Here is a 27666-nt window from a genome sequence, read left to right on the forward strand (position 1 = left end):
GTGACAGGATGAACACAACACTGCATTAATCAATCACACCTGCCAGCCTCTTAAAACATTCACCATAACAAGTTGGGACTAGTGAAAATACAGCATCTGCCATCACCTACCAACAATATTTTGTCCCTCTGATCCAGCCATGAGAGGAGCCTGAAGCTGCAAATATCTTCCATCAGATTTGCATGTCATAAAAAAAACGTGGTTAATCTAATCTAGCTGAGTGTGACATTACGCAAGGTGAAGTGAGAGTTTATACAGAACGCAGACATATTAGTCTTAACAAGTAAAACTTTATTGGAATGATACATTTTGCAAAATATTACTTTATGTATATTTTTTTTAACATACTCATTGTGTTCTAAGGGTATCTGTCAAGTTCTCCAGAGGGTAAGATAGTTAAGACTGTCAAAGGCAAGGATATACAGTATTGTTTCCCAAAAGGTACAATAGACTACACAATCACTGTACCCAGGTCATGAGGAAAAGATTAATGTTCTGTTTTTGCTTTTTTTTCTTTCTTTTTTTGAAAATACAATTAGAAAATATGAACGCAAAACATCTCAGATGTAAAAAGTGTTATGTCTGAATGAAGAGTGTGTGAAAACTTGATGAAAATAGAAGGCAAACACAGGAGAGAAACTCAAAACGAGCACAGATCAGTTGATAGTGTTTAGCTGATAGAAAAGAATTAAAGACAACTGACAACAAGTTTTGTATGGGAAACAAAAAAAAGCATTGTGATGGCCTTAGTGTCTGAAGTAGATCAAGTGGCCTTCTACCCACCAACTCTGATTTTGTCAGAACAGAAAGACCAAAGATATCACATGTGCTCTCTTCAAAAGTGTTACATAGTGTCAAATAATTAAATTAGCACAAATCAATTAAATAGGACATTTGAAAAGTAGTGGCGTGTGCTTCACTATTTGCAAAAGACTGGACAAGTTGGTTGGCGATCCACTGCGTTGCCGAGTGTGACGCTCACGAATCAAAGGTTAAATGGTGATGAGGCTGTTGGCTGTGGAAATTGCGGTTTCTCAAACATGTCTTAGGGTCCAGGGGGTGGGTGGAGTGAAGGAGGAGGGGAGGGGCAGCGGGGGAAGGATGCCTCGCCGTTGGGGGTCGCTTTACCACATGCAAGAAAAAAAAAACAAGCTTGCCAGAGAAACATGTCTTATAAAAGAATATACGTCATGTTTCCGAACAGCACTGAAAACATCTCCATCAGACAATTCAAGACATTCAAAAAGGTATCCTGCGTTTGATCTCGTGTTACATTAAGAGACTCCCAAAGTAATCACCCAAGCCTACTGAAATCATTTAGAGTCGAAAAAACATTCTCAAAAATCTCACGTTTACAAGACTTGACAAATAGATTGATGCACATCAAACGATTCACAGAAGCTTTTTTTTCAGTGAGATGGACAAAGTCTAGCACCTAGGGCCTATGGAGGAGGTGGGGGGTGGGGGGCTGGGTGAAAGCAAACATCCTTCATCAAACCAAAAAAAACAATGTGTTCAGTCAACAAACCAGCAATAAGATTTGGTCTGTGATTGTCTTGCATCCACAGAAATAAACTTGGCAAAAGGGGACAACTTTAGGATAGCTTCCTTAGTTTAATTTGTTACATAGAAAGCTGGAAAACGGGAGGGGGTGGGGGGGACCCAAAACATTCCAATCTCATCAGTCCCAAAAAATTTGGTTGGACTGCAAAACTATGTGAAGGTGTTACATGTAAAGTATATACAAGAGAAGGGGGGAAGGGAGAGAGAGAAAAAAAAATGATCAAGGTGAGAAGCACAAGTTCAGTGACAATTATCAGCAAACTGTTGCCCTACTAAGGCCAGAAGAACTTTCTGACATTTATCTGGGTCTTGTTCCATCTTCAAAATAGAGCAGCCGAGAGTCCATTGTTATAGTTAAGCATGTTATCACCAATCTCGGGTACCTCAGCACAAATAAAGCATAACGCTCTGCCATCTTTAGAAGTGATATTGTACAAAAATAACATGCACATTTTGTTGAAACATTTTGCTACTTTTTTGCGTATTAAAATCCACCACCATCATAGTTACATACAGAAAACTTTGCAGTGTTCTCAGTTTGCAAATTTTGGCAGAATTTATATTTGTTTATTTATGAAATCTTAATTCAGTTTCACAGCTATGAGACAATGTTGAAAAAGATGGATATTTCATGTTCTCTATCATATATATATATCAATATACATGTATAAATGTACTATGAATTAAATAAACAATAGTCAGGAGTGTGACCACAATGTTAGTTGCTGCTAAATCACAGCTTTTTAACCCACCCTTGAGCACTAAATAACACACAAGCACAGAGATTGACATAAAAGGACAAAATGATCACCAATAGGATTTTCTTTTTTTAAAATGCTCTAATAAATTCAGCTAAGAGAAAGACAGACTTAAATGCAGACCTCATGTTTACCATTTCTTACAGGTCCCCAAAAGCAGTAAGACCTAGATGAAGTTTACTGTGATAAATCATTTTCACTCTGATCAAAGAGGTCAACCACTGCTTCGACTGCGAGCAGCGAGCGCATCATCTACCCAATAATCATGCCACACTGAGCAGACAAAGGCAGGCGCAGAGAGTTTTCAAGCTTTCAACCAAAAAAACGGGCACAAGGGCCGACGCCACCATTAGCCAAAGCTCTGCACCAATGCTTTCGACACAGTTTTCCAACCAGTTGGCATTATGATAGGCACATCTGTTGGACTTGGTATTGCTTGGACAGATTCAGGATGGAGAGATGGAAGGGAGGGGGAGAAGAGGAGGGACGGGGAGGGGGGGCAACCAGGGTGACAAGATTCAACAATCACTCTTTGAGAAGCTTGTAGAGAGGGGCCTGCTCAAAATAAGAAAAAAAAGGGGGGGGGGGCTAGCAGATTCAGTACCTTAACAGAAAAATCAATGCCTCAGCCTGCAAAGACCGAAAACGTGTCATTACACCATCAGAGAGATACAAGTCTAGCTGAACAGCCTGTTCTCCTCGAGCCCCTGCCACAAACACAAGAGGGATAAATAAAATGAATAGGTAACAGTTGAGAAACAATCAGAAAAGGCAACACTGCTGGTTCTGTTGGATCTTTCTTTGCTCTGCCTACCTTTCCACTAGGGGGATTTACATTGTTGTCGTCATTACAAATAAGCAAGTTAGCAGTCCACCCTAGCGCTTCCTGTCTTCAGACCCCCTTTTTTTTAAACTTTCCAAATCCCTGGCTCTCTCTCTCTCTCTCCGCTACTCATAGTTGGAATCTAGAACTCAGCAAACTCCTTTGCACACTTCTCTGTGAAGGAGACTCTGATTTCCTCTTCCTCGTAGTCATCGAAGTTGCTTGTGTCACCGGGGCCTTTGCACTTAGGAATAAAGGGAGCTTCCACCTGGAACACACAGGACAATAAAAATCACTAGAATGATGCAGTGCGGTGTAATCGAGAGACCCAAAGCCATGGCATGCTCCATAAACTACTGGATGACATTGGAATAGGTCCCAGCAGATAAAGAGACAATTAAAAACACATTTAAATTCATTTATAGTTGTAAACTGCAACTTAAGATGATTAAAATGGGAACAAAATGCATTCTACAATCAAGAAATCATGCTTGAATACTTAAAAGACTTCTGTTCATCAATCGGTGGTCACACTGCAGGTCTAACTTTGTGATCACATGCTGTTATTTGCTTTCCCTGAAGCCAACTCTTCTACTTCTAAATCAGCTGGTAATTTCTTGGATTTCATTTCTCAGAATGATTTTCAACAACTGCTACTAAAAAAAGAAAATAAGAGCTTGCTGCACATGTGCATTATGATCGCAGAGAAAGTATATTGATACAAAACGAAGCACTCAAAGCAAGAGTTGTATTCTGTTGAAAGAACAAGACAATAAGAATGAAAAATGTTTTGTTTTTTTGAATTGCATGTCTTTAAAGTGTGTATTCTGTGTATTGTGCTTATAGTCTGCAGTGGTGTCAACATTTAACCTCTGTTTGTACACTGTCAGCACTCATTACATCGCCTGAGTGCCCTGGTAAAGGGGGTCCCTCTCTTTGCCTCAGCTTTTCCTGATGAGTCCAAGGTAAAGGAAGGGGTGTATGTAACTGTCAATCAGGCTTTATACAAATAAACCAGGGCTCTGTTTGTATTCATACTGTTATGTCAAATTAAGGAGGTCTTAGATCTACTTTTCGTCCACTTGAGATCTTTAAATGATGCTTCAGTGCTGCTGTAATCCTACTCAATCAACTAGCTTTTATGCTAAGAAAAAAAAAAAATGGAGGGAAACACATGTTTTGTGTGTTTTCGAGATTTTTCCATTAGCCTCTTATAAAACATCATACGCGAAGAGGAAGTACAGATGGTGTGAAACTACCCGTAACCACAGATGTAGACTAAGGGTACTTCCACTGACCATATTTTCATTAAAGCCATCTTCCTTTGTCAGCATCACTTTCCTCTTGTCCTTGCAATTTCAAAATGGGAAGTGGGGGACTATATTTGTACACACTGCTGCTATGTGAGGGCTGGCTTCTCACCTTCCTCTGGTAGATCGCAATCCAATCAGTGGTGGCGAACCACTTGTGGCCCTTGATATCATTGACTCCATTCCTGAGGTTGCCGAATCGCTTGGTCAGGTCCACCTGCAGCAAATTTCTCAATAGATCCTTCAGGTCTGAGCTGAAGTGGGAGGGAAAGCGAACCTGCAGACAGCAAAAGCAGCGTGAGTGTGTGTTCTCAAGCCCGGTGTTTCATACCTCATGCTATGGTTTTTAAATAGACTGCCAGTGTCTGGCCTGCAGCTGTGGATTAGCGCAAACCTATGAGTGGTGCGTAGCGCCATGAGTGGTACTGTTTAAATGACATTGTGCCCACTGATGCTGAATTTGGATGTGATTTGCCTGGTTCTGACACATTCCTTTGACCTCCCTGATGCACAAACCATTCCGCTTCCCACTGGTAGTTTCTGCACAAAAGCCAGAGATGATGGGAGGTGCTAAAACCTAATGCAAGCTATATCGTCATGTTCAAATAAACTGAAGGCTATCGTTTAGTTGCAGTGCTCTGATGAACACTAGCTCATTTACTGCAGACACATAACAAATGACGTGCTAAAATGTATAATCTGTTTGATACTGGCGTATGTACCTAATAAATTGGGAAATCTGAGGCTATATGTTATTGTGAGATTACTAGAACACATGCTACAAGTTAGTTGTTCTTTCAGTGTCTCCCAAAAAATACCCAACTACTTTGTAAATAAAAGACTGTGATTCAAATTTGTTCAACTTGAAATTAATCTTCTCAAAATAAAACACACAAAACATACAAAAGTGAAAGTGAAAAGTAACATTGAAGAATAACCTTTAAATTTATATTCATTAAACCATAAAAAGTGTTTTCATTTGAGTCCTGTTATCTAAAAGGAAGATAATGCACACATAATTTCACCAAGACGACTGTATTTCAATGCAAGGGGCGGAGGAACTGAACGGATGAGTTAAGAGCAGTAAATATGTCTTTTTCCGTATACTGGTGATATATTGGTGCTAAGAAAAAGAAGGAAATGAAGGTCAGTCAATCAGAAACCTCATTAAGTTATTTGCGAAAAAATTATTTCCTTGTTTCTTAGGAAGACTCCATTTAATAGAGGAAGCAAAAGTTCCCTTACCAGACAATTACTATTAACTGACAAATGTTTCATGCAGCCGCTGCAATGCTTTTGATATAATCATGAGCGATGTACTGTGACAGTACCATCACTGTTCAAATTGCTTTCACGTTGTTTGTGTGTTTCAGACATTTTTCCCATTATGGTTTTCAGTTTTGAAACCACTGCCTCTGTTGAGGAATGGGGCAGCATTGTGCACTGTGTTGTGCAGGGACAATCAAACTACTTATGAGAATAAGAAAAGGGATTATTTAAATAGGTTTCTTCAAACTCACCTTCCCTGATACAATCTTCTCGTAAATCTGTATAGGCTGGTCTGCAAAGAAGGGGGGGTAACCGGCAGCCATCTCATATATCAGCACTCCCAGAGCCCACCAATCCACTGCTTTATTGTAACCCTGGAAAACACAAAGGAAATAAAGGGCAGTCAGATATGTCCTCAAACAAAAACTCACACTTTACAATGTTGACGACAGACAGTAAGCAGCATATTGTACCACCGATCTGGTGGTTTCTTAAATGAAATCCCATTTGAGAACTCCTCTGCCCTTAATACAAAAAACGGTGGTGTTAACCATGGGCCAAGCAGAACACTTACCTTACTGAGGATGATCTCTGGTGCCAGGTACTCTGGGGTTCCGCAAAGCGTCCAGGTTCGGCCCTTCACCCTTTTTGCAAATCCAAAATCTGTAACCTGAGGGGAAGAGAAGGGGCACAGCTCTGAGTACTGACCACACTCTGTGAGAAAACAAAGACCAGTCAAACAATATTTACTTTTGATGGCTAAGAAAACAAACATGCAATCCTTGCCTGTATGTAACCTTGCTGGTCGATGAGCAGGTTCTCCGGCTTCAGATCTCGGTAGATGAGATCCAGTGAGTGAAGGTATTCGAAGGTCAGTACAATCTGGGCTGCGTAGAAGCGGGCGTGTGGTTCACTGCAAAACAGATCAGCCACGATGTTTACAGTCAACCAACAGCACATGGAAATATTTAGGCTGAAATGAACTAAAAGTCTACTTACCTGAATCTACCGATTCTCCTTAAGTGCGAAAACATTTCACCCCCGGGTACATACTCCATTATCATATACAGATTACTGTTGTCCTTAAAAGAGTGCTCCAGTCGCACAAGAAAAGGAAAGCTGACAGCTTGCAGGATACGTTTCTCGTTCAGTGTGTGCTCTATCTGCTTCAGCTTCACTACCTGGGAGGGAACAGGATGGAGGCTTAGTCAGGAAAGATAGGTTGTCAAAATGGCTCACCAGACATACTGGAATACACTACTTTATTCAAAAAAGTTTTGCCTATATCCTAGTGGCATTTCTACACGAGTTCCTAGATCACTATTTAAAACAAATGATCAGTGTCTTAGTGATGAGATCTTAGGTTTATGCCACTGTAGGGTATGTGAGCTTTTCTTGAAATGTTGAAGACTGTTTCATCATAGGAACATGCTCCTGTAGTGCTAGACTAGAAACAGTCACCAAATGGCACTTCTCATTTGTTCATGGAGCTACAAGCCGGCGGGTCATGTTAGATTTGGGATAACTGTGACATTAACACTTGTAATGACTCGAGAATGTTACATAAATGTAAATATCTTATGCAAAAAAAAAAAAAATCTACAAAAACGTAATAATATTCTTAACAATGTAATGATATCATTATCGTCATATCAGAAATACAAGATGGAATACCCAAGTCAATTCAGATTTATTTAGTGGTAAGTATTCCTTTTGAGTATTACGCTTGAAGTTCTGTACCTTCTGTTTGTCAAGTATTTTCATGGCAAAATGCTGGCCCGTCTCTTTGTGTTTGACCAGCATGACTCGGCCAAATGAACCAGTGCCTAGGGTCTTCAAACGCTCAAAGTGGTCCAATGCCGCAGTTTGCTGAGGGGTAGAAGAAGATGTCATTAAGAGAGAAGGGTGCATTACATTTTACTAGCTTAAGCAAAAGCCCTACTTTAGTTTAACTATTTTACTAAACAATACCTCATGGAAAATGTACTGTCACGTCATTAACAAGTATTCACAAAAGAATTCCTGTTTTAATATGAATTGAACAAACTGAACTACACATGCTGTTATTTCATTCATTGAGCGTATATTAGAGGTGCAACCACTGTAGAAAATAATATATATCCACATTAGTCCAGCAGAGGGTGCAATGCCCCTTCAAAATAAATTAGAATTAATTTGATCATGGGCGGGACTATTCCCTAGAGTCTACCCCAGAGAGTGAACAAGCAGGTGAAAACACAAGGCAGGTTAATTCAAGATGTGGTATACAATGCATATTCACACTAATGTGTGTCAACACACAAAAAATAAAAGACACTATTAGCAGAAGTGCAAAACAAAGACTGCATTTATATAACAGTGTGCAACAAATAATGACAGAATAAAACTATGAAAATTAAGAAAAAGAGACATAATTCTGGTTCCCTCTCTCACCTGTGCTGGATTCTCCCATTTCTTCAAGAAATCTTCTTTGGCTTTGGCAAGAAACTCCTTCACTGTAATTAGGAAAAAAAGAAAAAGAATTGCATATTCATTAGGGAGAGTTTGTCTGTTTTAAAAAGTCCAGATTTAAAAGGATTTTGTGTAACAGGTCAACTTAACCTAATCAGCAAGACCCAGAGAACACCACAACACTGATGTTTTACGATTGTGTGGAGGAATTTGTTCAACATTCCTGCAAATGAGCATGACGTGTGTAATGTAATGTAAACTAATGCTGACATTTATCCTAACATTAACACTGACTGCTCAAGGTAAAAACACACCAGTTTACCCATAGAGCAAATTACTTTAAATTAATTTCCCCCCTTTACTATAATCAACCTAAATCATCACGTATCTGGAAGCCACATAATAAAGATGTGAAGAAATCACAAGAATACATTCAAGATGTGAAGTAATTTCAGGTTAAATACACCTATAACTGCGAGGTCCTACAGCTGGTGAGTCAATTTCCCTGTTTAAAAAAAAAAAAAAAAAAAAAAAAAAAAAACAACCCCTACTACAAAACAAACATCCAGTGCACTCAATATCCTTCAGACCATGACGTAAATCAAAAACTTGACATGTATGACACAGCTGTAGATCTGTGTTGTGCAGCATATCCTCTAAAGAAGCTACATGGCTCCATGGCTGAGATGAAAGATAATACGTGTAAAAAAGTAGTTAGCTGGGTGCTTCAGTCAGCATTATGGGAAAACGGCAAAGAGAAAGCCACTTGCGTGACATCTCAGCTAGTGTTTACCAGTTCGGCATGTGGGAGCAAAAGTTTTATGGCCTGTTGAGACAGAAACAAAAATCATCAAGCATTTTAACCATAACACTAAATGCTATGTTCAGCAAGAGCCAAACTTTCGACGATCGCCTCATCATCCCAATATGATTTATGGTAGTGCAAGCATCATGATGTGCAGATATGTCTCTGCAGCAGTAAGGCTCATGAACTAAACTGAATGCATAAAAATACACAGAAATACAGGAGGAAAACCTGCAGCAAATGTGTGACTCATTTTCAAGCAAGGTACAAACCCCACACAAACATTTTAAAGCCAAAATTACATATGAATGACTTCAACATTCACAATGCATCCATATCAGCAGGTTAACCTTAATCCTATCTAGAATTTGTGGCAGGATGTAGTCACTGCTATTCTATAATTGTGGCCATACAGCTCTGAGCAACCTGAGCAGTTTTGCAAAGAAGACACTAGGAGTGCATACTGGAGGTTAGTCACTGCTCCAGGCCACAACACAATGCTCATGTGTTGTGGCAAAAAATGGATTTGGACACTGAGTGGATATCAAGTTGATCTCAAGTAGAAAACAAAATTTTGAGACCAATTCTTTACACATGTGGTCAAAGGAAACCCGTCTTCATACGTGGACTGTTAGCTCCAGACTTAAGTCAGGGGTTCTCCACTTATGAATGCACCATTGTGGGAGGAAAAAAACAGATCTGGAATAATAAATCCATCAGTGCTAAGAGAGCAGTTTAATATGAGCTGTAGTAGAAACCTACACCTAGACTCTGTGAGTACAGATTGGCAATTACTTGGCAATGCAAAAATACACATGCAACACTGTGCATGCACACACATACATATACATGGCCAACAGGCATATGGCTGTGAACACATTTTGACAGCTTAGCACACATACTCTCATATGGAGAAGTTCATTTTTCTTGCCCTTATCTTTATGAGGCTAATCACCATGTGCTGTGGGAACATGTAGATAACCAGCCCTTCCTCATTCCTCCTTACTATCTATGCACTAGTTGTAGGGACACTGGCCGCCCTAGCAGCTGGGGTAGCACTGCTACTTCTGCTGTTAGCCCGGAACATGAGATGAGTGAGGTTGTAAATGTACAACTGCCTTTAGGGGGGAAAAAGGCAATACTTAAAATTTCTTTTACTTTCATTTCTCAAGGTTCTCTTTAAAAAGCAAAAATTTAAATTATTTGTTTTATATTTTAGACAAGAACTTTCACAAATATAAGGCTGAGTTTGAGATAGAAATACGGATATATAATAATTTTAAAAAATGTATTTATGATTATTTATGAATAACTGAAAAACAGTGGAAACACAAACCATGTGAAGCCTCTGAGGATGATGTGGAATGTCTGTCTAGGTAATCGATGCAAAACAACAGCCTGGGGCACAGTTTAAATAAAGCCAGTCAGCTGTCAATAGTGAAAGTGTATTGAAAATTATTCATCAACTTTGTTATATGAATATTTAAACTAATAGGCTTTTGCAGTGATACATTCAAATCACAAATTACATACACAACAATGTACACATAAATTTCTCATGAGAACATTTGTGCATCTCTCACACACATACACTCTAAATCTAAATGAAGCTTAATCCTCATCTAGCTAATGTGATTTCCTGCAAATTCTCTACAGACCAGCAGCTCCAACAATAGGATGGGAGAAAGCCAGCGAGAAACGGCAAAGACCAAAGTTCGCATAAACATGTCGAGAGCGCTGTTGCTCCCACAGAGAGCAGTGGAAGCAGACTGGTCACCAGGGAGAAAACATTTCCCGTGAAAGTTGCTTAATTCCCACTTCCTAGCACAAAGAGCCACAAATGAAGCTATTCCTATCATAACTTCGAGCTCCTCAGAAGAAAGACGTGGGTGCTGCTCTAAAAGTAACAGCTGTTTTGAAGGAAATATGTTGATCTTCATTCAGACTCTCTCTCTGTTAGGATGACAGACTAAAGTTCAACACCCTGACTCTCCTGCAAACCCCAAATTCCTTACCATCTGGGATGACTATGGGTACCTCTGGTGCTGCAGCATCTGCTGAGCGCGACCCGGATTCACTTGAGCGCGAGGATGACTCCCTCTTCCCTGCATGCCTTCTGGAGCTCTTCCTGTCACACATTAGCTCTGCAAAGTTCTCCCCTGTTCTCTTCCTCACAGCCACTGACTCATGACCTATCCACCCCCTCTGAGAGCACACCGGTCAGATCAGCAGCCCCACTAATCCACAGGATCCACTCAAGTGTCCTTGCCGGAAGGATGTCTACGGTCCTTCCTGTGAATGTCACTTTGCTGGGGACCGAGTTCAGAAACGTTGCATCCACCTCCAGTGTGCACGCTCAGACAAAGCGTGTAGAGCCCCGCTGCTCCCGTTACACTCACACAGATCAATTGGACCCTTGCTTGATTTGTATCAATATTTATTCTGCACAAAGTACTCTCTGCCATCCCCTCACATGTCAACCACACATGCAAACACACACACACACACACACACACACACACAGAAGCTATATATTGATCTAAACAGGGGCATAATCATCAGGGGGAGGGGCATAAAACACTAGTTGGTATATTTATCCAACCCAGAGAGAAAGTCCTATGGAAAACTAGGCCTAAGTGAAGACCCTTGAGATGAACTAGACACGTCTTGATGCGACTAAAACTTTCCCTAATTAGCAGAACCAATCAGATGTCACATCTGCAATGAAAAAACTTTCAAGGCTGATCTGGATGTTTTCAAAAAAACATAAAAGTAGCTCTCTCAGGAGACACTAGCAAAGCAGGAGCGCACAAACCACTGTGAAACTTTTTCTCCCTGCCCAAATGCACCAGAGAGCCGGTGTAGTGCCAGTGCTGAATCGATCCTCCAAAAATCAATCCTACATCTCTCCCCTGGGCCTCACTGCCCCACTCTGACGCAGGAACAGAAGGGTTATATTAGGGCGAGCTGACCGACATTTAACTGTGAAGCGCGCCAAATCAGGTCCCAGTCTACACCAGGCCTTGTTCAGATAGCATACAGCCCCATGAGGTGCATAAGGAAACAGAGGGGAAATCAGATCTGCACGTAATCTAGAAAGGTGTTTGCACGTGTTAATGTGAGGAATAATTTGTAGTCATCTGCTGAATACTAGCAGTTGATACTGTACTATGACAGGTGAGCACAGCAAGCAGTTACTAATAAAACCGCCAGCGGCAAGTTGTTTTGTATACATGCTGTTAGAACTGTACTAGACAGGTAAATTACTGACCAAAACAGATCTTACACTTTACAGGTTAAGAGCCTGTATCCTGTTTCATTGTGTAATAATTGTTATTCAACCTGCTCAGTATCACAATGACCCCTAGGCTGAAAAAGTCAGACACAGAGAGTCTCAATTTGGTATATGAGGTATATGACAAAAGGTAAACCTTGATGCTCGTGCTGAACTAAAACAGAACAGGTTTAGTATGTAAAGCCCACTATTACATAGTTATTTTATCTTTTACATATCTAGCTACTTTTCAAATCCTGCATATAGGTTTCCCTGGTGGGAGGCTAAAAATTAACCAGCTACATATACTGTGTGGTGGCTAATGAACATTTTCCAATGTTCAATGTCTGCTTTGTTATGATGACAAAAATGGTTTCCCCTGGTTTCTGCTGTTCCTCTGGGAACCCTCATTTCTGTAGCGTGATATTATAACAGCACCACCTATGTGACTGCAGCTTTAGAAGATTAAGGACAATGGATGCAAGGGATTCACACTACTACCACCACCACGCCTGTTGACGTGAGAATCCAAAGGAAAACTATGGCTCCTTTTGTGATCCCCTGAACTCCATCCTCAGTTTTGTTTTGCTCGCTGCAGGATTTTGCATCTCAGGACTGTTCCAAGGCAGTATGTTAGCTCGCCAGTAGCACTGTAAGCTTATCTGAGGTGGCTGATTGGCATTTCAACCGTAAGGTCCACTGGTAATCAGTGTAGGCTTATAACAAAGCCCCTTTTACTGGCGACAGGAAGTGATGAGCGATCCAAACACAAACCTGCCCCTGTTACACAAACCAGCTGCGTGCAGAGCAGGGGCAGGACATGAACCATGCAGATATTTATAGACAGGGGGAGTTGCACTTTAACAGGGTGCCACCTCGTTATATGGCCGAATTCAAAACGCACAAGATTCAATACAACCATCCCCTATGTCATGACTGGTTAAGAGGACGGTGTTGTTCTGATGTTTAAGAAGTGTGTGAAGTACAGAAAAATATTTCGAGGCTACGAAGACAGACTTACAAGTCACAGGGACAATGACACAAGAGCACTGTAACAAAAAATACAGTCTGTGTGTGCTTGGATAGTTTCATCATCGCACTGCATAACAGTTTAAGGCTGACAGTGTTATGCTGGCAGCTGACAGACACTTCCACAGTAACTGAGAAATGCTTTCCTATGAACTTTAACTAGAAAACAATAGATAACACAGCAGGGACAAAGCAACAGGCTACTCGGCGAGTGAGTGTATTTGTATACATATACATATGTACACACACACACACACACACACACACACACACACACACACACACACAAACAAACAAACAAACAAACATCTTGGCCTCTGGCCTTAAATGTCAGTAAAACCAATGTCTGCCAATATGAAAGATCACTCCACCAAAACCAACAGACACTCAATTTAGGAGGTCATGAGACTAATTTAGTAACAAACTTTGTCAAGAAAAAAAGATAAGCTTGATTATCTGTTTAACGTTTGAACCTGAGCACAGCTTGTGACTAGCTAAACTAGTGGGACATAGGATGAACACAACAGCTCCACCCCTAACCCATGCTCCTGTCCAGCTCCAGAATGAAAACTCACTGCAGCAGCAAGCCTCTAGCTCCTCCTGTGGTTGGTCATGTCTGCCTTCTCCACTGCCTGTGTCCCCTAAACAGGGCCCAGGCTCGATGAAACAGCCTTCCTGCCAGCCTGTGAATAACAGACATCCTAAAAAGCTGGAGGACGCCAGCTGATGGCCTGTATGGAGTCTCAACACTGCAGTACGTCCAGATGTTCCAACAAGCGGGAAATCCAGAATATGTGATACCAACAGCGTCTTACAGGCCAAAACTTAAAGCTATCCTGGCTGGCTGTGTTTAGTTTATAGAGTAACAGAGGCGATGACCAACTGTGCAGAGCCTGGGCTGGACCTTCCTTGCTCCTTCACTTCCTGCTGCAGTTCACAGTGTCTGTCCGCCCTGCTTCTTCCTGTGGGCCAGAAATCAGCTTTGTATACCAGAGCAGCGGCTCTCCGCTTGTCTTCTGCAGCCTGGAAAGTTCAGAGGAAACTGACCCTGCGCACCTGAACTAGCTCTCAACACACTCTTTCCATTTTCCGTAGAAACCAAAATGGGCTGCCATGTTGTCCTTAATCTCTAGCAGCTCTGTGGAAAATTACGCTCCTGGGTGTGGGCTCTGGACCCCTGGTCTGCACCTGTCTCTGGGGATCAGGGTGGGCCCAGAGCGATCAGGCTGATAAGGATGTGAAGCATGGCATGTGAACAAACCTCCCACTTGCTTTTAATCTACTAAGTCCACAATTTCTACTACTCCAATTAAAAAACAAACCTTTGAGCTGTAACGCCTGAAAGTCATGGGCCTTGTTACAGGGGTTACCCATGATGGGTTAACGTTACAGAGAGACTGGAGGCCATTCTTCACACCTACTCTCTACCAGCAACAAGGAGCTGACACTCATTTTGCAGATACCTGTTCAGACTTTGCACACTTGAGCGTTATTCGTGGTGTCATGGATAAAAACATGAAACTGTGTCCACACAGGGTTACTCTGAGGCCACTGATATTGACAGTTATCATTTATTTTGTTAAATGTCCCCTTTTTATTTATTTTTTTATGTGATAGTAATCTGTTTTCAGTCTAATATTTGATAAAATGGTGGGGGGCGGGGGGGGGGGGCAAGAGCATACAAAACAATTAGTAACAGCAGAGCATCACTTGCTCTATGTCACGCACACAAACATTTGCGCACACGTACTCTGTGACACATACAAGTGCCCTTGTTCTAAATGCTGCTCATCACATGATGTTCAAGAGACTCCTCAACTCCAAGTTTCTGCCTGGAGAGCATCACCCTCATGCATCATATGACCCTGTCCTGGTGGCTTTTTCCTTCACTGATAACAACCAACTCCCCTCTACGTGCTCTGGTCCCTATTAAGATTCAACTCATCACTCACATGAACATGAAATAATGTGTGCATCTCTAATATTCTGTCCAAAAGCAACTGGGCTAATTTTAAAAAGTGCATGAGGAAACAACTCTACACCAGGGTTTAGTTTTGCAGCCTCTCATAACCTTTTTTTTGGGGGGGGGTAAATAGAAAAACTTGAACCACAAAGAAACCTATGACTGTTGTATAAGGCTAGTTGTTGTCATCCTCACTGGTACCTCTGAATATAACCTGGGGCTTTTAATCACGAGCTTTCCCACAGAATCAGCGGGGAGAATGAATAACATACTCTTGCTGTTCAGCGGAGATGATCATGGTGACACAGTAAAACAACTTAGCCGAAGTTTATGTGTGGATATGAGTGGCCACAAGTTATCTTTCATGGAGTTTCATCAAAAGTTGACAGTGCAGCCAAGTATAACATATGCTGCACTATCACTTCGAAAGCAACAAAATATGGTGTTATTGTGGATGGTGTCTGGGTCTTGATGCATTGCTCAGGTGTTCATTATGGGAAACAGGAAATGACTACAGCAAAACTATCCAACGACAAACGTCATGATACAGCCAGCTGCTGCAGGCACGGGTTTAGGGGTACTCACCGCTCTCCATCTCATTGCCCTTCTTTGCGGTGGGCGTGTTGCCCATGATGGCAGGCGGGTGGTAGAGTCCCTGGGTCCGGGCTGAGTTTTCCTGTACAAGTCGTAGTGTGATGCTACACAGCTAACGCAGTTGCTTGGCTCAATGAAGCTGACAGCTAGCTACTAGCTAACAGCTATCATTATTGACTAATGAGAGTAAATATATTTCTTCCAATACTTCTCTAGCAGTGAGTTCACAAAACTCCAGCCAAGCGAGTATATCCAAGTCTGCAGCTAACACTAACGCTTTAAGTCAGCTAGGCTAGCACGGAAGCTAACTCTAGCAGAGATGGTCAGTGAATGTTAGCTTGGTAGCGTTAGCTTGTCAATTTCCCAGCGAGCACCGGCAAATCAAGACTGCACTCGATTGTCCTTTATTTCCAGACACGGCTTGATTAATCCAAAATCCAGTTCGGAGCATCTGACAGATCGTCGAAAGCTGTTTTCCGTCTGTCTAACGAGCAAGCTAGCGTTAGCTTTTAGCGTCCCTCGCAGTCGTATCCTGGCCTGACCTAGCCAGGTGCTATCTCTGTGTAGGCAGGCCTTTTCAGTTGAGACCTGGATGACAAAAGTGGTGTCCAGGTTATTCGTTATTTCCGCTGACTGTTATTTCAAATGGATATCTGTCCAGTCGTTCCCAAACCAGCCGTCAAGTGCAATGGTTTCCTGGGACGGACCATCTGATAGTCGATTCCTAAGATCAACAGAGCCCTTCCATTAATCTTCAGACCGCAAGGGAAACTCCAGTCATCCATCCAACGGGTCCCGCCCCTGGTCGCCTCTGATTGGCTACGATTCACAGATACTTGCGTGACAGAAGTCTCAACCCAAGCGCTGATTGGATTAACGTCAATACATCCAATAATTGCATTGATGCGATTCGTCTGTTAAATGGCAGTGTCCCGCCTCCCGGACTTGCTAGTAGCCAATACGCCCAAAACTGTAGATGTGCTTTTTTATTTTTGTTTTAAATCATCAACTGTTTGTACTCATCAAATTGAATTTCATGCAGAACGCAAATCTAACACGGCAATCTTGCGCTCGTCATCCCAATTGCAGTGCAGTATTTTCCAAAGCCAGTTCTGTAGCCTAGCCACCCCTTTTACCCGACCGATCTGTGATTGGGTGTGACGTTAACACAGGCTATTTTTAGTAAAATGTGAAAATATAAGGGGATACTCACACTGATATTTGTGTTACAGAGTTGGCACTATGTTGTGTTTGGCTTTATCTAGAAAAAATGCAAGTATTTCTGAGACACACTGGACAAGGACAAACGTAAAAACATTTGTTTTCTGCTGAGATGCATTCAAAAGTGTTATATATTTAGTTTTCCTGCTTCTGTGATCAAAATAAGAAAAGGCAAACATAGTTCACACTAACACACACATAACAAATACAATGTTCTTTTATTTGGAACACAAAATTGCAAACAGAAAAAACATGGAAGAAGTGATACAGCCCATACAAAGCCCATCCAAAACTCCACAATCTAAATAGGGGAAAAGGTTTAAGTGCAAAAGGAATTTGAACACAAATATAATGGTAGATTATCAAGTTCCTGTACAGCAACACATTTCAATTTATTGGCCTATTGCTTCAGTGCTGAAATCCTCTTAAAATGGGTACAAATCCATTTTGCACCAACAAAAAAGGAAGGAAGGAAGGTCAACCACACCACAGCTTTCTGCTCTGTTTCAGTTCAGCTGCATTATTTCATAGTTCCTGTTTTCCTTCCCATGTGTTAAACTACTTCAATATTGCTTTCAGCATCAAGGCAAGGAACTCCCCAGCTATTAGTGATTATTATTCCATTGAGGTGTTCATAATCTTCCTTGGAATAGTCATCTGAAGCCCAAGGTGAGAGTTCATTTGGGGATATAAGTGCAGCTGTAAGGCAAAGATGTTTTGTACATCCACACTAGAATGTCCACAGGCATTCGTCAGAAATAAGGTCTCGTGCTGTGATTTTCGGGTCATCTGTACGTCTTCCAGGTCATCTCTATAGGCAGTCCATGGAGTTATCTGGAAGTATACCCAGGGGTGGCGCCTTTCCTGGAAGACAGGATGGAGGAAGCATGGAGTTTGACGTGGGATCCACATTTTCAGAGTCTTCCATTCGCTCTGCACAGCCTTCCCAGTTTATATGGAATCTGGTAACACGTGGATTTGATGCAAGAATATTTCTCTGGAGCTGAAAAGGAAAAAAAGAAAAAGAAACAGATAAACATTGCATTGTTTTATTATTGGATAAATCAGACGGGCAGTTATATTGTACATCTGCAGGTCTGTCCGATGTATCTAATAATAGAATAGATTAGGTATCTAAAAATAGATCTCTAAGCTATTAGATTGGATATCTAAGAGACATGTTATTTCCATTATTTTAACCTGTTGATGTGGTTTCTAAGTGCACCTGGCATGAGATTTCAGATAAGTGTGTCTATGTGTATAGTAACAAGTGTCACTAATAAAAACATAAAATGTCTACATAAAAAAACTTTATAACCTAAATGGAAACTCTGATAGCATTTGAAAACCTTTCCCCAGGTGACTCACTGGTTAATTTTCCATTAGCTGCAGCTAATTTTTGCTGATGCACATATTGCTATTCTCAGCTAGCAATGTATCTCACTTCATTTGACATCTCAGGGCAAGAAAAAGTGAGCTCTGTAGATCAGAATGGTACAGACGAATTTACTCACATTCAACAATGAATACTGTATAACATCCTACATGAAACTACACCTTTGCAACTATCATCACTGTAATCTCTCAACCAGATACTCTCTTTTGCACCTGTAAGTGAAAGGTTTCATTCCAAATGTCAGCCACCTTAAAAATGTGACACCTACAAACAAAATCCTTTATCATTACAGCAAAAATCACAGCATCTTATTACTGAAGTTAACATCAGACTTAAGAAAACTGTTTACAGAACAGAAATATTTCTGCTTAACTAGTTATATAACCAAGGGGATTTGATAAGATTATAAGATTACAATGCATTTTTTTGTTCCAAAGTGCAGGCTCAGCAGAATGAACACCTTCAGTTCCACGCTGCTCAATGACTACCTTTGCTCTTGATATTTTCAGGGTTAATACTATAAATAAATATAATCCTATAATGCATGGGTTGTATGTGTTGGTGTATTATGTCTTTCACCAATTAAAAATCTGATCGTTAATTCATGTTGGTATGGTGTATTTTTTCTTTTTAGGTTGACTTTTTATAGCAAAATTTGTCCACAGCTATTCTTTAACCAAACAGAGCACTACACATTCAAGTTCATGAAATAATATTTGTCCAAATTATCACTTAAAACCAGTGAAATAAGCATTAGGCAGACTTGTTGGCATCAGAAGTGTGAGATTCATTAGTCTGACCTGTGTGTAGTCTGGCTTGATTGGTGGATTTTCACGAAGCTCCGGGTCTGTGTATTCATTGTTCACATAGTAACCGATGCGAATGAACTCCTGGCCACGATATGTGCAGGTAATCAGCACTACAGTTACACCAACAGCATCACTTTCAGGAATCAACCCAGTGTTTGGGGCATCCGCCTGTTGAAAGAGAGACAACAGAGACGTGAAAAAATAGAAAGCATATGTTCATTTTAGGAATTTAACTCTCTACTGCTAAGATGGGGATTATAGCACTGCTATGATGCAGTTAATCATAATTTGTCAGCATGACAGACAAGATTTAAAAAATTCAGTTAGTCTATTCTGACCATTTTTTTGTATTTTACATGATTAATGTCAAGGGCACAGTGGCTCTTAAAGTACCTCATAAATTACTTTTTGATTCATAAATAATTATAGAAAATGCAACTGAATCAATAAGTAGAGGGACTTAAAGAATATATGTGCAGCATGCTAATCACTCAATAATCAATATTACTTTTTAAAAAGCTTTTGTTCCAATTTCTTGATTACCTTGAATAGGAATACACTCATCAATCTGTTACCAATAGGAATTCATATTTGCTATTTATTAAATGTATGTCATTCAGAGTGTGTTTCCATTGACTGATTCATAATGTCTAGCTAAGGCCACATTCAGACAGACATTTGCCCTGCATTGAAGCAATGCACTGGATTTCTTTGGTGTGTTGTTTCATGTACTGATGAGATATGACCCAGGAAGCATAGCTAAAGGAATGGGCTAGTATGCACACTTGCTGGATAGTGTCACGTTACGTTGCAGAAAAAGCTGAACCAGGTTCAGTTTTTTTTGCCACATGACTCAGCGTCATTTTGGACAATGTTCAATGGACAATCCCCCTAATGTTAAAGTGGCCATTTCTAATATCTGATCTTTAAAGATACTCAGTGAACAAAGCTATGCAGGAGAGCAAGGGACATGTCCAGAATTTTATGAAGGTAAGAGCTTTTCCAATGTTGAATACTTACTATAATTTTAAAAAAGATGTTACGATTTTATATAAACACACCTGAAACACAAACATATGTCTTCCGGCAGGTACAGGGCCGACCAGGACAGAGTCAAGGACTTGGTCATATTCTTCACTCTCTGCTGAGCCAACATAGATGATCTTCCACTCCAGATCTATAAAACAAAAACAATTAAACTGAAGTTATCAATAGTGCAGACAGTAAAGCTGGTGGTATACCCACTAACAAATTACTCGGTTGTCATTTTATTAGGAAAACCTTGCTAATGTCAAGGCTGCACTTTAAGGTGCTGTTGAACTGCACTGTTTTGTTGACAGGTATTCCTATTATTTTGTCCACCCCATTTAAATCAATGAGGGTAAGCTAAACAACAGATGGTGAAGGTGAACCTACATGAAGGGAGGATTTATTGCATTTATTGTTGCATTAGACTGGGTTAGCTTTAGATAGGTGTTCCTGATGAACTGACGACGAAGTATATTTCATAATGGTACATTAAAGCTCAAAAGCTTTGTCACTTGAATCTAGCATTGACACCAACTCCAACTGCTGTAAAAGTAAATTAAAGTAGACACAGGGCTATGTCGTGTACTCTGCGGCGCCCATAATTACAATTAACTCATGATTATTGGTGACATTTTGCAGTTACGGGCAATACTTGACAAACACTTTCAGAACACTAGAGGGCCAATTATCAGAGTCCTGTACGTGTGACTTGAAGAATATGACATGAATATACTTCAAGGTCTGTTGTGGGCGCATTTCAAAGTCTGCATTAGCATACTCATTAGTCTTACTAGACGGTCTAATTTGGGTCAGAACACTTTAAGACGTGTCTATCGTGGGGAACACATTCAGTCCAGCTGTGTAGCGTTACCTTACTATTACCTTGGTTATTAACTTAACCTCTCGCAATCCTGAGGACTTTCTAATTAAACTTAGCTAATGCAGCTAATACTGCGTTAGCCACTATTAGCAATTTTACACAGACTCAAATAGCAACATGCTCGCACTTTAGCCTCAGCCACACAACGATGTTGGCTTCTCTGCGATGGTGCCTACCTTCGGGGAGGTCCTCCATACACTCAAATGTTATTTCAAACTGAAAAGGGTTTCCAAAGGGACTCGGGTTATCCAGAACAGCCACATTCAGCACCTGTACCTTCGCCATTGTTGCTGGAGCGGAGCGCTAAAACGAGGCTAACCGAAAAACAAACGTTCAAACCAGTTTCCCGGGGAATGCTTTAAAAGCAACACTAACCACAATAAAGACAAACAACCAGCGTCAACATTTACCAAACACCCGTGTTTTTACCCAACTTAACCCTTATTTTTTACGGCTAAATGCACACTGCTCACTTGATTAATGTGCAGTATAACCAGCTTTCAATAAATACGAGCGCAGACAAACCGCTCTCCCGCCGCTTTGACTGTCCTACCGCGCCTACGGCAAGCGGTACGTGCGTGGAAGAGGGTAGCCTCCATCAGAGGAAAGGCAAAGTGCCTATATCACCCCCTAGTGGCAAGATATAAGAGGAGTAGACTACAAAAACTACAGTAACTGCACATTTGCTTTCATGACTTACTGCAATTATTTCAACCACAGACAAATTCCCTTCCTGACTGACCAAAGTAGTAAATTAAGCTATAAGCATTATTGTCAAGTGACACAAATGACTGATCTGTCTCAAGTCAATCTGCTGCATATGTTGCAGGTATTTTGCTGCTGCTGTGATAACCAACACTTCAGCAATAATTACTTTGGGCTAGGAGGTACAATAAAAATAAAACTGCGTGGTGTCCCACCCCCAGGAAGGGCAGACAACAGGCCCATCTCACGATGCAGTTAAACAGAACAATGCTGCAATACAACCTTGATAATTATCCCTTACAGTTCTCCTCTGAATGGATATTAATATATATACCCTTCACAAAGGTCATATTTATTGCAAGACTATCTGATTTCCACACCTTGTGTTAACCACCCGCAGTCATACAGGCACAATACATTTCTAATGCACTAAATATATCTCAGGATAGGTTACACCTTCAATAAAAATGTCTTTGTCAATGAAAAATGACATGACTCGATGATGTCGAATCTCATAATGTAATGAGTAAAGCACTGTACCTCACACAGCATGGTGTGATTTTCAAATATTATATTACTGAAATACCATAGATAGGACAGGGAAAATGCACCCCCCAAAAAAGAACCACAGGCTGAATCACTGCTGTAATATCACAACAGTACTCTGCTCTTCAAAAAAAAAATAAATAAATAAAAACTCTCACACACACCCTCCAAATAAAAACTCTGTGTCCACCACAGATTAGGCCTGAAGCAGCCTCCATTTTCTTTGCCCCCTCTGAGTCTGAGAAAGGGAGATTAGGCACGGATTAGAGTCCACTGGACCAGCTGGCTGCCGAATTCATCCTCAAAATATCTCAGGAATGTCGATATCCTTTCTCTCTCTCTCTCTCTCTCTCTTCTCTCTCTCTCATGTCGGTGAAACACGAAACCGGATGGAGGCGCTATTTCATGCCACCACCATCAGACAGACAGGTTGCTAGGTAAGGAGCTGGGCAGGGAGTTTACAGTCAAACGTGCTACAGCAGGTTTGGAGCAAGTGAGAGATCAACCTGGCATCATACTGTACTCAGGAGAATCAGTTTAAATCAAGAGTCAGGAGGTTGGCAGAACAGCCTGTGACACAAGTAAATAAGTTGTTTCCAGGTAGAAAACAATCTGCTTTTGATGAGTTTTCTTTCTTGAGGCAACAGGAGAAATCGGGGTCTGTTCTGCTCCAGTAAACTCCGTTTTTTCCCTCGACTTCTCACAAAGGAGGATCTGTCCGCTCTGCTGCAGGTAGATAACTGCGCTCAGGTAATGTAACACGAAACTGAGCCATGTGACCAATGGCGATTTGAAGAGTAGACGAAAGAGGGAGAGGGGGGGAAACTGCTTTACATAAAAAAACACCAACTGGTAGTGCAGTCGAGGATGTCGTTTGATACTTAAGGATCCATATGGAAAACCTTTTCTTTCTTTTGATCAGAGGATGTTACCTGACATTTTCATTGGACTAAACCACTTGTTGCGCTTTCAGTTTTGACAAGGTGAGGCGGAAGCGATATGGTTCATTCGTGAGGAATCAACCTGCTGCCAAATGTTTCCCGTTTTGCTTTGACCACCTGCAAACAGCCGGATCACAGGGTATGTGTCTGTTATCTTTGTGGGAAACTTCACTTTACAGCATGTTTTCATTTCATTTTTTAGTAAATATAGTAATATTATTATAAATGGGAAGGGTTTGAACTTTAAAGCTGCCTTTGTGCTATTAATAGCTTATTATTTTCATGTGGTCTGAGCAGGTTTATGGTGATTCAACATCAGGCTGGATGTGTGACTCAGTGGTTGTATGGTGTTAGCTGCCTCACTAAACCTCAGACTTGAATGAGTCTGTAAAGGGTGTCAGGGTGAATTCAAAATGACAAATTGTGTCTTTACGTGAATGTCAATAATGTGTCTCCAGCTGTTCAAGGAGGAGGACAAATACACACAGCGCATGTTGGATCTAATGAAATGGACCCAAGCTGATGCCCCGAGGCCCTCCACCCCAGTCTGCCCTCACTTGCCCCCCCCCCTCTCGCTCGGCCACGGGTAGAGATGGCAGCATGTCCGGATGTGCCAGCCATTCCTGTAGTTGTGGTTGGGAGTGTTTTATTGCTGGTACTGAGCAGTGATCCTGTGTGGGGTGAGTCAGTAACCATGTCTTCATCCTCAGCACTCCTACACAGATAAACCATCTGTCTGACCTCACCTACACACACACACACACACACACACACACAGACACACACCATTAAATCCTGCAATGATAAATAAGAAAGAAAAAAAAACATCTTAGGAGATTACATTCCAGAGAAAATCTGAAACATGCACAGGCTTGTCAGACAACACTGAACAGAGAAGTGAATTAAGAAAGGCACCTGCTGTTGAGAAAGAATCTGGTCTGAGTTCATTATCAGTCATCGCATACACACACACAAAATGTATTTCACAATATATTTAGTCATCTTTTTTGAGCACAGCTGCCCCCTTCTGCAGCCCCTGCATTTTGTTATCAGGTTGTACTTTTGTCCTTGCAAAGTTTACTGTTTGCCCCGGTGAATGATTGACTCAGAAAATGTTATGAGGGTTGAGGGTATATGTTTTTCAAAATAATCATTCTTCCTTTTTTAAAAAGTGATTCTAAATCACTTAGTACAGGTTAGCACAAGGTATATTTTATATTTTTTCCCCCATATTTCAAACTAGTGTGTAGTTGGATTCAGCTGACTATAGCTGCAGTACACTCTGCATTCCTGAGCTTCTCCCCCTCCTCCTTCGCTCTCCCACTCAAGTAGTTACTATGTAGCTTCGAGATGTCACTTGGTAATCACATGGCTGGTCATGGATAAAATAACTGGAAACAACAACAGACTGGCAGGGATATCTAGTGTGCTACATGTTATGATTGTTGGCTTGAAAGTAACCATGAAGCTAAAGGCAACTTCTGCCATGCTGTCAGTTCCTCTTTTTTTCTGCTGGCTGTAAAATAAAATAAAGTCACAGCTGCATTTAGAAAGGAGTTTGACTTAGATGTGAACAAATCAGACAGTTTTAAAGGTCATAATAGGTTTAGAGCTCCTTTAAACCTTTGTATTTTTGTTTTAGGGGCATGTATTTAGTACTTTATCTGGCAACTATACTTTTTAAAGATCCATCTGTATTTCCTGTTTTCAGCTATGTATGTATTGTTTATTTCAATGACTGCATTTACATGCATACATTACAGAAAAGTTAAACATTGCTTTCTGTATGTGTAATCTGTAGCTGGTGCCAGCAGCCCTTTAGCTTAGCTCAGCAATAAGACTGGAAACAAGGGGAAACAGCTAGCTTGGCTCAGTCTGAGGTAACAAAATCTGCTTACTGGCACCTCTGCAGCTTACTAATTAAGATTTTGCATCTCATGGTTTAATCCATGCCAAACCCAAAATGCAAAAGCTTCGAGCTGCAGTTTTACAGAGGGTTATGTCCCGCGCTATTTCCTTGCCAGAGCCATTAACTTTTCCTGGTGTCCTCCTCCGGTTGCCTGGAAACTGGTTTATTTCCCAAAATGTTGAACTATTCCTTTAAGTACATCTGGATTACTGCTAGAAACCAGGTTGCACATGTGTTTACATGCGTCGTGGGAACCTGGTTACTCAAAAACCCAAGTTTGCAGACGCTCGACAATTCCAAACAACTAATTGAAGAAATCCTTCATTAGTAATTAATTAAGAACTTCTTGAGTTAATGGACAACCCCAATAGGTTACCAGTAGTTTGGAGCCTTATATTCATTTGAATGTAGCATATATAGGCTTTATTGACTTGCATTGCACAAGATGATATACATTATCACCACAGTGTTCCTGATGTTTCTGATCTTTTTTTCAGGAAATTTTACCACTGTTGCAAGTGTGACCCAGTCTAATTACACTAATGTGAGTGAAAAAAACTTTTATCATGTTAAATAAATCACATCAGGAAGTATCCAGTTTCAGCAGACCCCCTGATGCGTTTTTCTGTCCGCAGGGACCCAACATTGCAGCTATTGTTGCCCCCACGGTCACTCTGGGTGTCCTGGCCATAGTCTTGGCTGTTCTCGGCTGGCTCTTCTGCGTGGTGAAAAAGAAGAGGCAGACTGAAGGGACATACAGACCAAGTGCCGAGGAACAGTCCGGCACACGCAGTGTGGCTGCACCGGACATGCTGAAGTTACCGAAGGAGGAGAGACTCATTTGAGATGTGGTGCTTTATGCTCTAACAAAATCCTGGGAGGACGGTGGGCTGCAAACACGCGCACGGCGGCGCTCCTGTGTGACGAGGCTCCTCCCATTTGAGCTGATGGATGAAAGAGAAATCTCTCGGGTTTGAGAGAGGACAGAGTGCCATGTCTGACGCACGGTAACATGACGCATTTACTTACTGCCTCGTTTCAGCAAGCACTGAGCAGTCCCTGTATGAGGAGAGGCATTTGGATGTATCTTTCAGTGGATTTTAAGATAACAAATGAACATTTCAAGGAGGTTTTGAGCATTTCCTCTGCACAAGTGAAACAGAAGCTTCAGTATTTTATCACCTCTAATAATTATAGCTTTAATCTGTTTTCTCATCTCAGTTGCCTCAATATTCAATCTACCATGTATCTGTACTTGATTTGAACAACCATTTTTTTTGCCTTTGCCACGGAGAGCCCCGATGAGTCCATTGTATTTGAAACAGATGCGCTTTTTTAGCCTGACAATGAGTGTAATCAAACATCTTATCACAGTGCAAAAAGAACCTGCTAGTAATAGAAATGTGGATATACTGGGGTATTATACCCAGCAAAAGCAAACGGTTGTTTACACTGTTAGTATTCTTAGAAAAATTGAATGTAAAGTGGCATTATTTCAAAATTTTCACTTCGTCTGATCAGCCAATGCAGCACGTAATGCATTGTAATCAAGCAGAGATGTTTTACACTGTCACAGCGTATATTTATTAATGCTATTGTTAAATAAATAATGAGATATTTGTATATTAGTTGAGTAATTAAACTTTACGAAGCATTTCAAAGTCTGTGTGGGGACATCATCTTGTTTTAAGGTATGAGCTTATTGACAATACATGATATAAGGTATGATTGTCTTCATGGTATACACTCCCAGTCAAAATACGTTTTGGGTGTGAAGCAGTGGAATGTTTCATAACTGCCCTCACAGGCAACAAGCCAAAATTAGGAGGCCTAAAAAGTGGAGGCAGCATTAGGAGAAATATAAACAAGACCATTACTAGGTATTTGTACAGGGAGTGTTTTCAGGTGATAAAACAGCAATGCAGATAAGAACTCCTGGTAGTCAGAGAGTGAAAAGTTCAGCCTCTCAGAGTACCTGAGAAAGTCACTTAAACAATGAAGCCATTGTTTGTCTCTGGGGAAAACAATTCTGTAATATAATGAAAAACTATAGACTGGGTCTAATCTTTTATTTACAGGTCTTCAATGAATCAAAAATATTTGGAGACTAGGACACTCCACTGACTTACATATATGTTTTCTGGTTCTCGAAGGATTCAGTACAGAACACTAATTTGTACTGTCATGTAATGTAATTAGCATTATGGCGGATGCTATATAACACTGTCTTCTAATCAAGTTTGGAGTAGTAATCAACTCATAATGCATGACATGCAGTACATTAAGATTAAGTACTGGAAGTTCCCATCCATACAGGATCCCATCAGATTAAGTTCATTTTAAAGCTCTGAAGTGAAATTTCCCCTGACTTAGATTAGCAAACATGTCAAA

The 27666-nt window shown here is 40.8% G+C and overlaps 3 protein-coding genes across 8 annotated transcripts; 1 reads left to right on the top strand and 2 right to left on the bottom strand.

The window, feature by feature from the left end:
* Positions 1 to 270: 270 nt before the first annotated feature.
* On the bottom strand, positions 271 to 16647 carry prkacaa (protein kinase, cAMP-dependent, catalytic, alpha, genome duplicate a). Of its 3 annotated transcripts, none has more exons than XM_018704679.2 (9): positions 15831 to 16647; positions 8157 to 8218; positions 7464 to 7592; positions 6723 to 6904; positions 6510 to 6636; positions 6298 to 6393; positions 5975 to 6097; positions 4567 to 4731; positions 271 to 3412 (listed from the first exon to the last, which is right to left on the bottom strand). In XM_018704679.2, exons 1-9 carry the CDS (start codon positions 15874 to 15876, stop codon positions 3287 to 3289), a joined length of 1056 nt encoding a protein of 351 aa, XP_018560195.1. In that variant the 5' UTR covers positions 15877 to 16647; the 3' UTR covers positions 271 to 3286. The 3 variants fall into 3 exon arrangements, with proteins under 3 accessions (XP_018560195.1, XP_018560196.1, XP_018560193.1); XM_018704680.2 differs by lacking the exon at positions 15831 to 16647 and adding an exon at positions 13858 to 14101; XM_018704677.2 differs by lacking the exon at positions 15831 to 16647 and adding an exon at positions 10995 to 11370.
* Positions 16648 to 17259: 612 nt separating this feature from the next.
* On the bottom strand, positions 17260 to 21739 carry asf1ba (anti-silencing function 1Ba histone chaperone). 2 transcript variants are annotated; one of them, XM_018704682.2, is made up of 5 exons: positions 21648 to 21737; positions 21351 to 21488; positions 20327 to 20442; positions 19257 to 19433; positions 17260 to 18063 (listed from the first exon to the last, which is right to left on the bottom strand). In XM_018704682.2, the coding sequence occupies exons 2-5, from the start codon at positions 21457 to 21459 to the stop codon at positions 17872 to 17874; spliced, it is 594 nt and encodes a 197-aa protein (XP_018560198.1). In that variant the 5' UTR covers positions 21460 to 21488; positions 21648 to 21737; the 3' UTR covers positions 17260 to 17871. The 2 variants fall into 2 exon arrangements, with proteins under 2 accessions (XP_018560198.1, XP_018560197.1); XM_018704681.2 differs by having other exon boundaries at positions 21351 to 21739.
* A 1078-nt stretch (positions 21740 to 22817) lies between these two features.
* crb3a (crumbs homolog 3a) lies at positions 22818 to 26936 on the top strand. 3 transcript variants are annotated; one of them, XM_018704683.2, is made up of 5 exons: positions 22818 to 23175; positions 23399 to 23505; positions 23825 to 24046; positions 25773 to 25819; positions 25911 to 26936. In XM_018704683.2, exons 3-5 carry the CDS (start codon positions 23959 to 23961, stop codon positions 26118 to 26120), a joined length of 345 nt encoding a protein of 114 aa, XP_018560199.1. In that variant the 5' UTR covers positions 22818 to 23175; positions 23399 to 23505; positions 23825 to 23958; the 3' UTR covers positions 26121 to 26936. The 3 variants fall into 3 exon arrangements, with proteins under 3 accessions (XP_018560199.1, XP_018560200.1, XP_018560201.1); XM_018704684.2 differs by having other exon boundaries at positions 22818 to 23157; XM_018704685.2 differs by lacking the exon at positions 22818 to 23175 and having other exon boundaries at positions 23192 to 23505.
* The last annotated feature ends 730 nt before the right edge of the window (positions 26937 to 27666 follow it).

Source organism: Lates calcarifer, linkage group LG11, assembly GCF_001640805.2.
Source record: "Lates calcarifer isolate ASB-BC8 linkage group LG11, TLL_Latcal_v3, whole genome shotgun sequence".
Lineage (NCBI taxonomy): Eukaryota > Metazoa > Chordata > Actinopteri > Centropomidae > Lates > Lates calcarifer.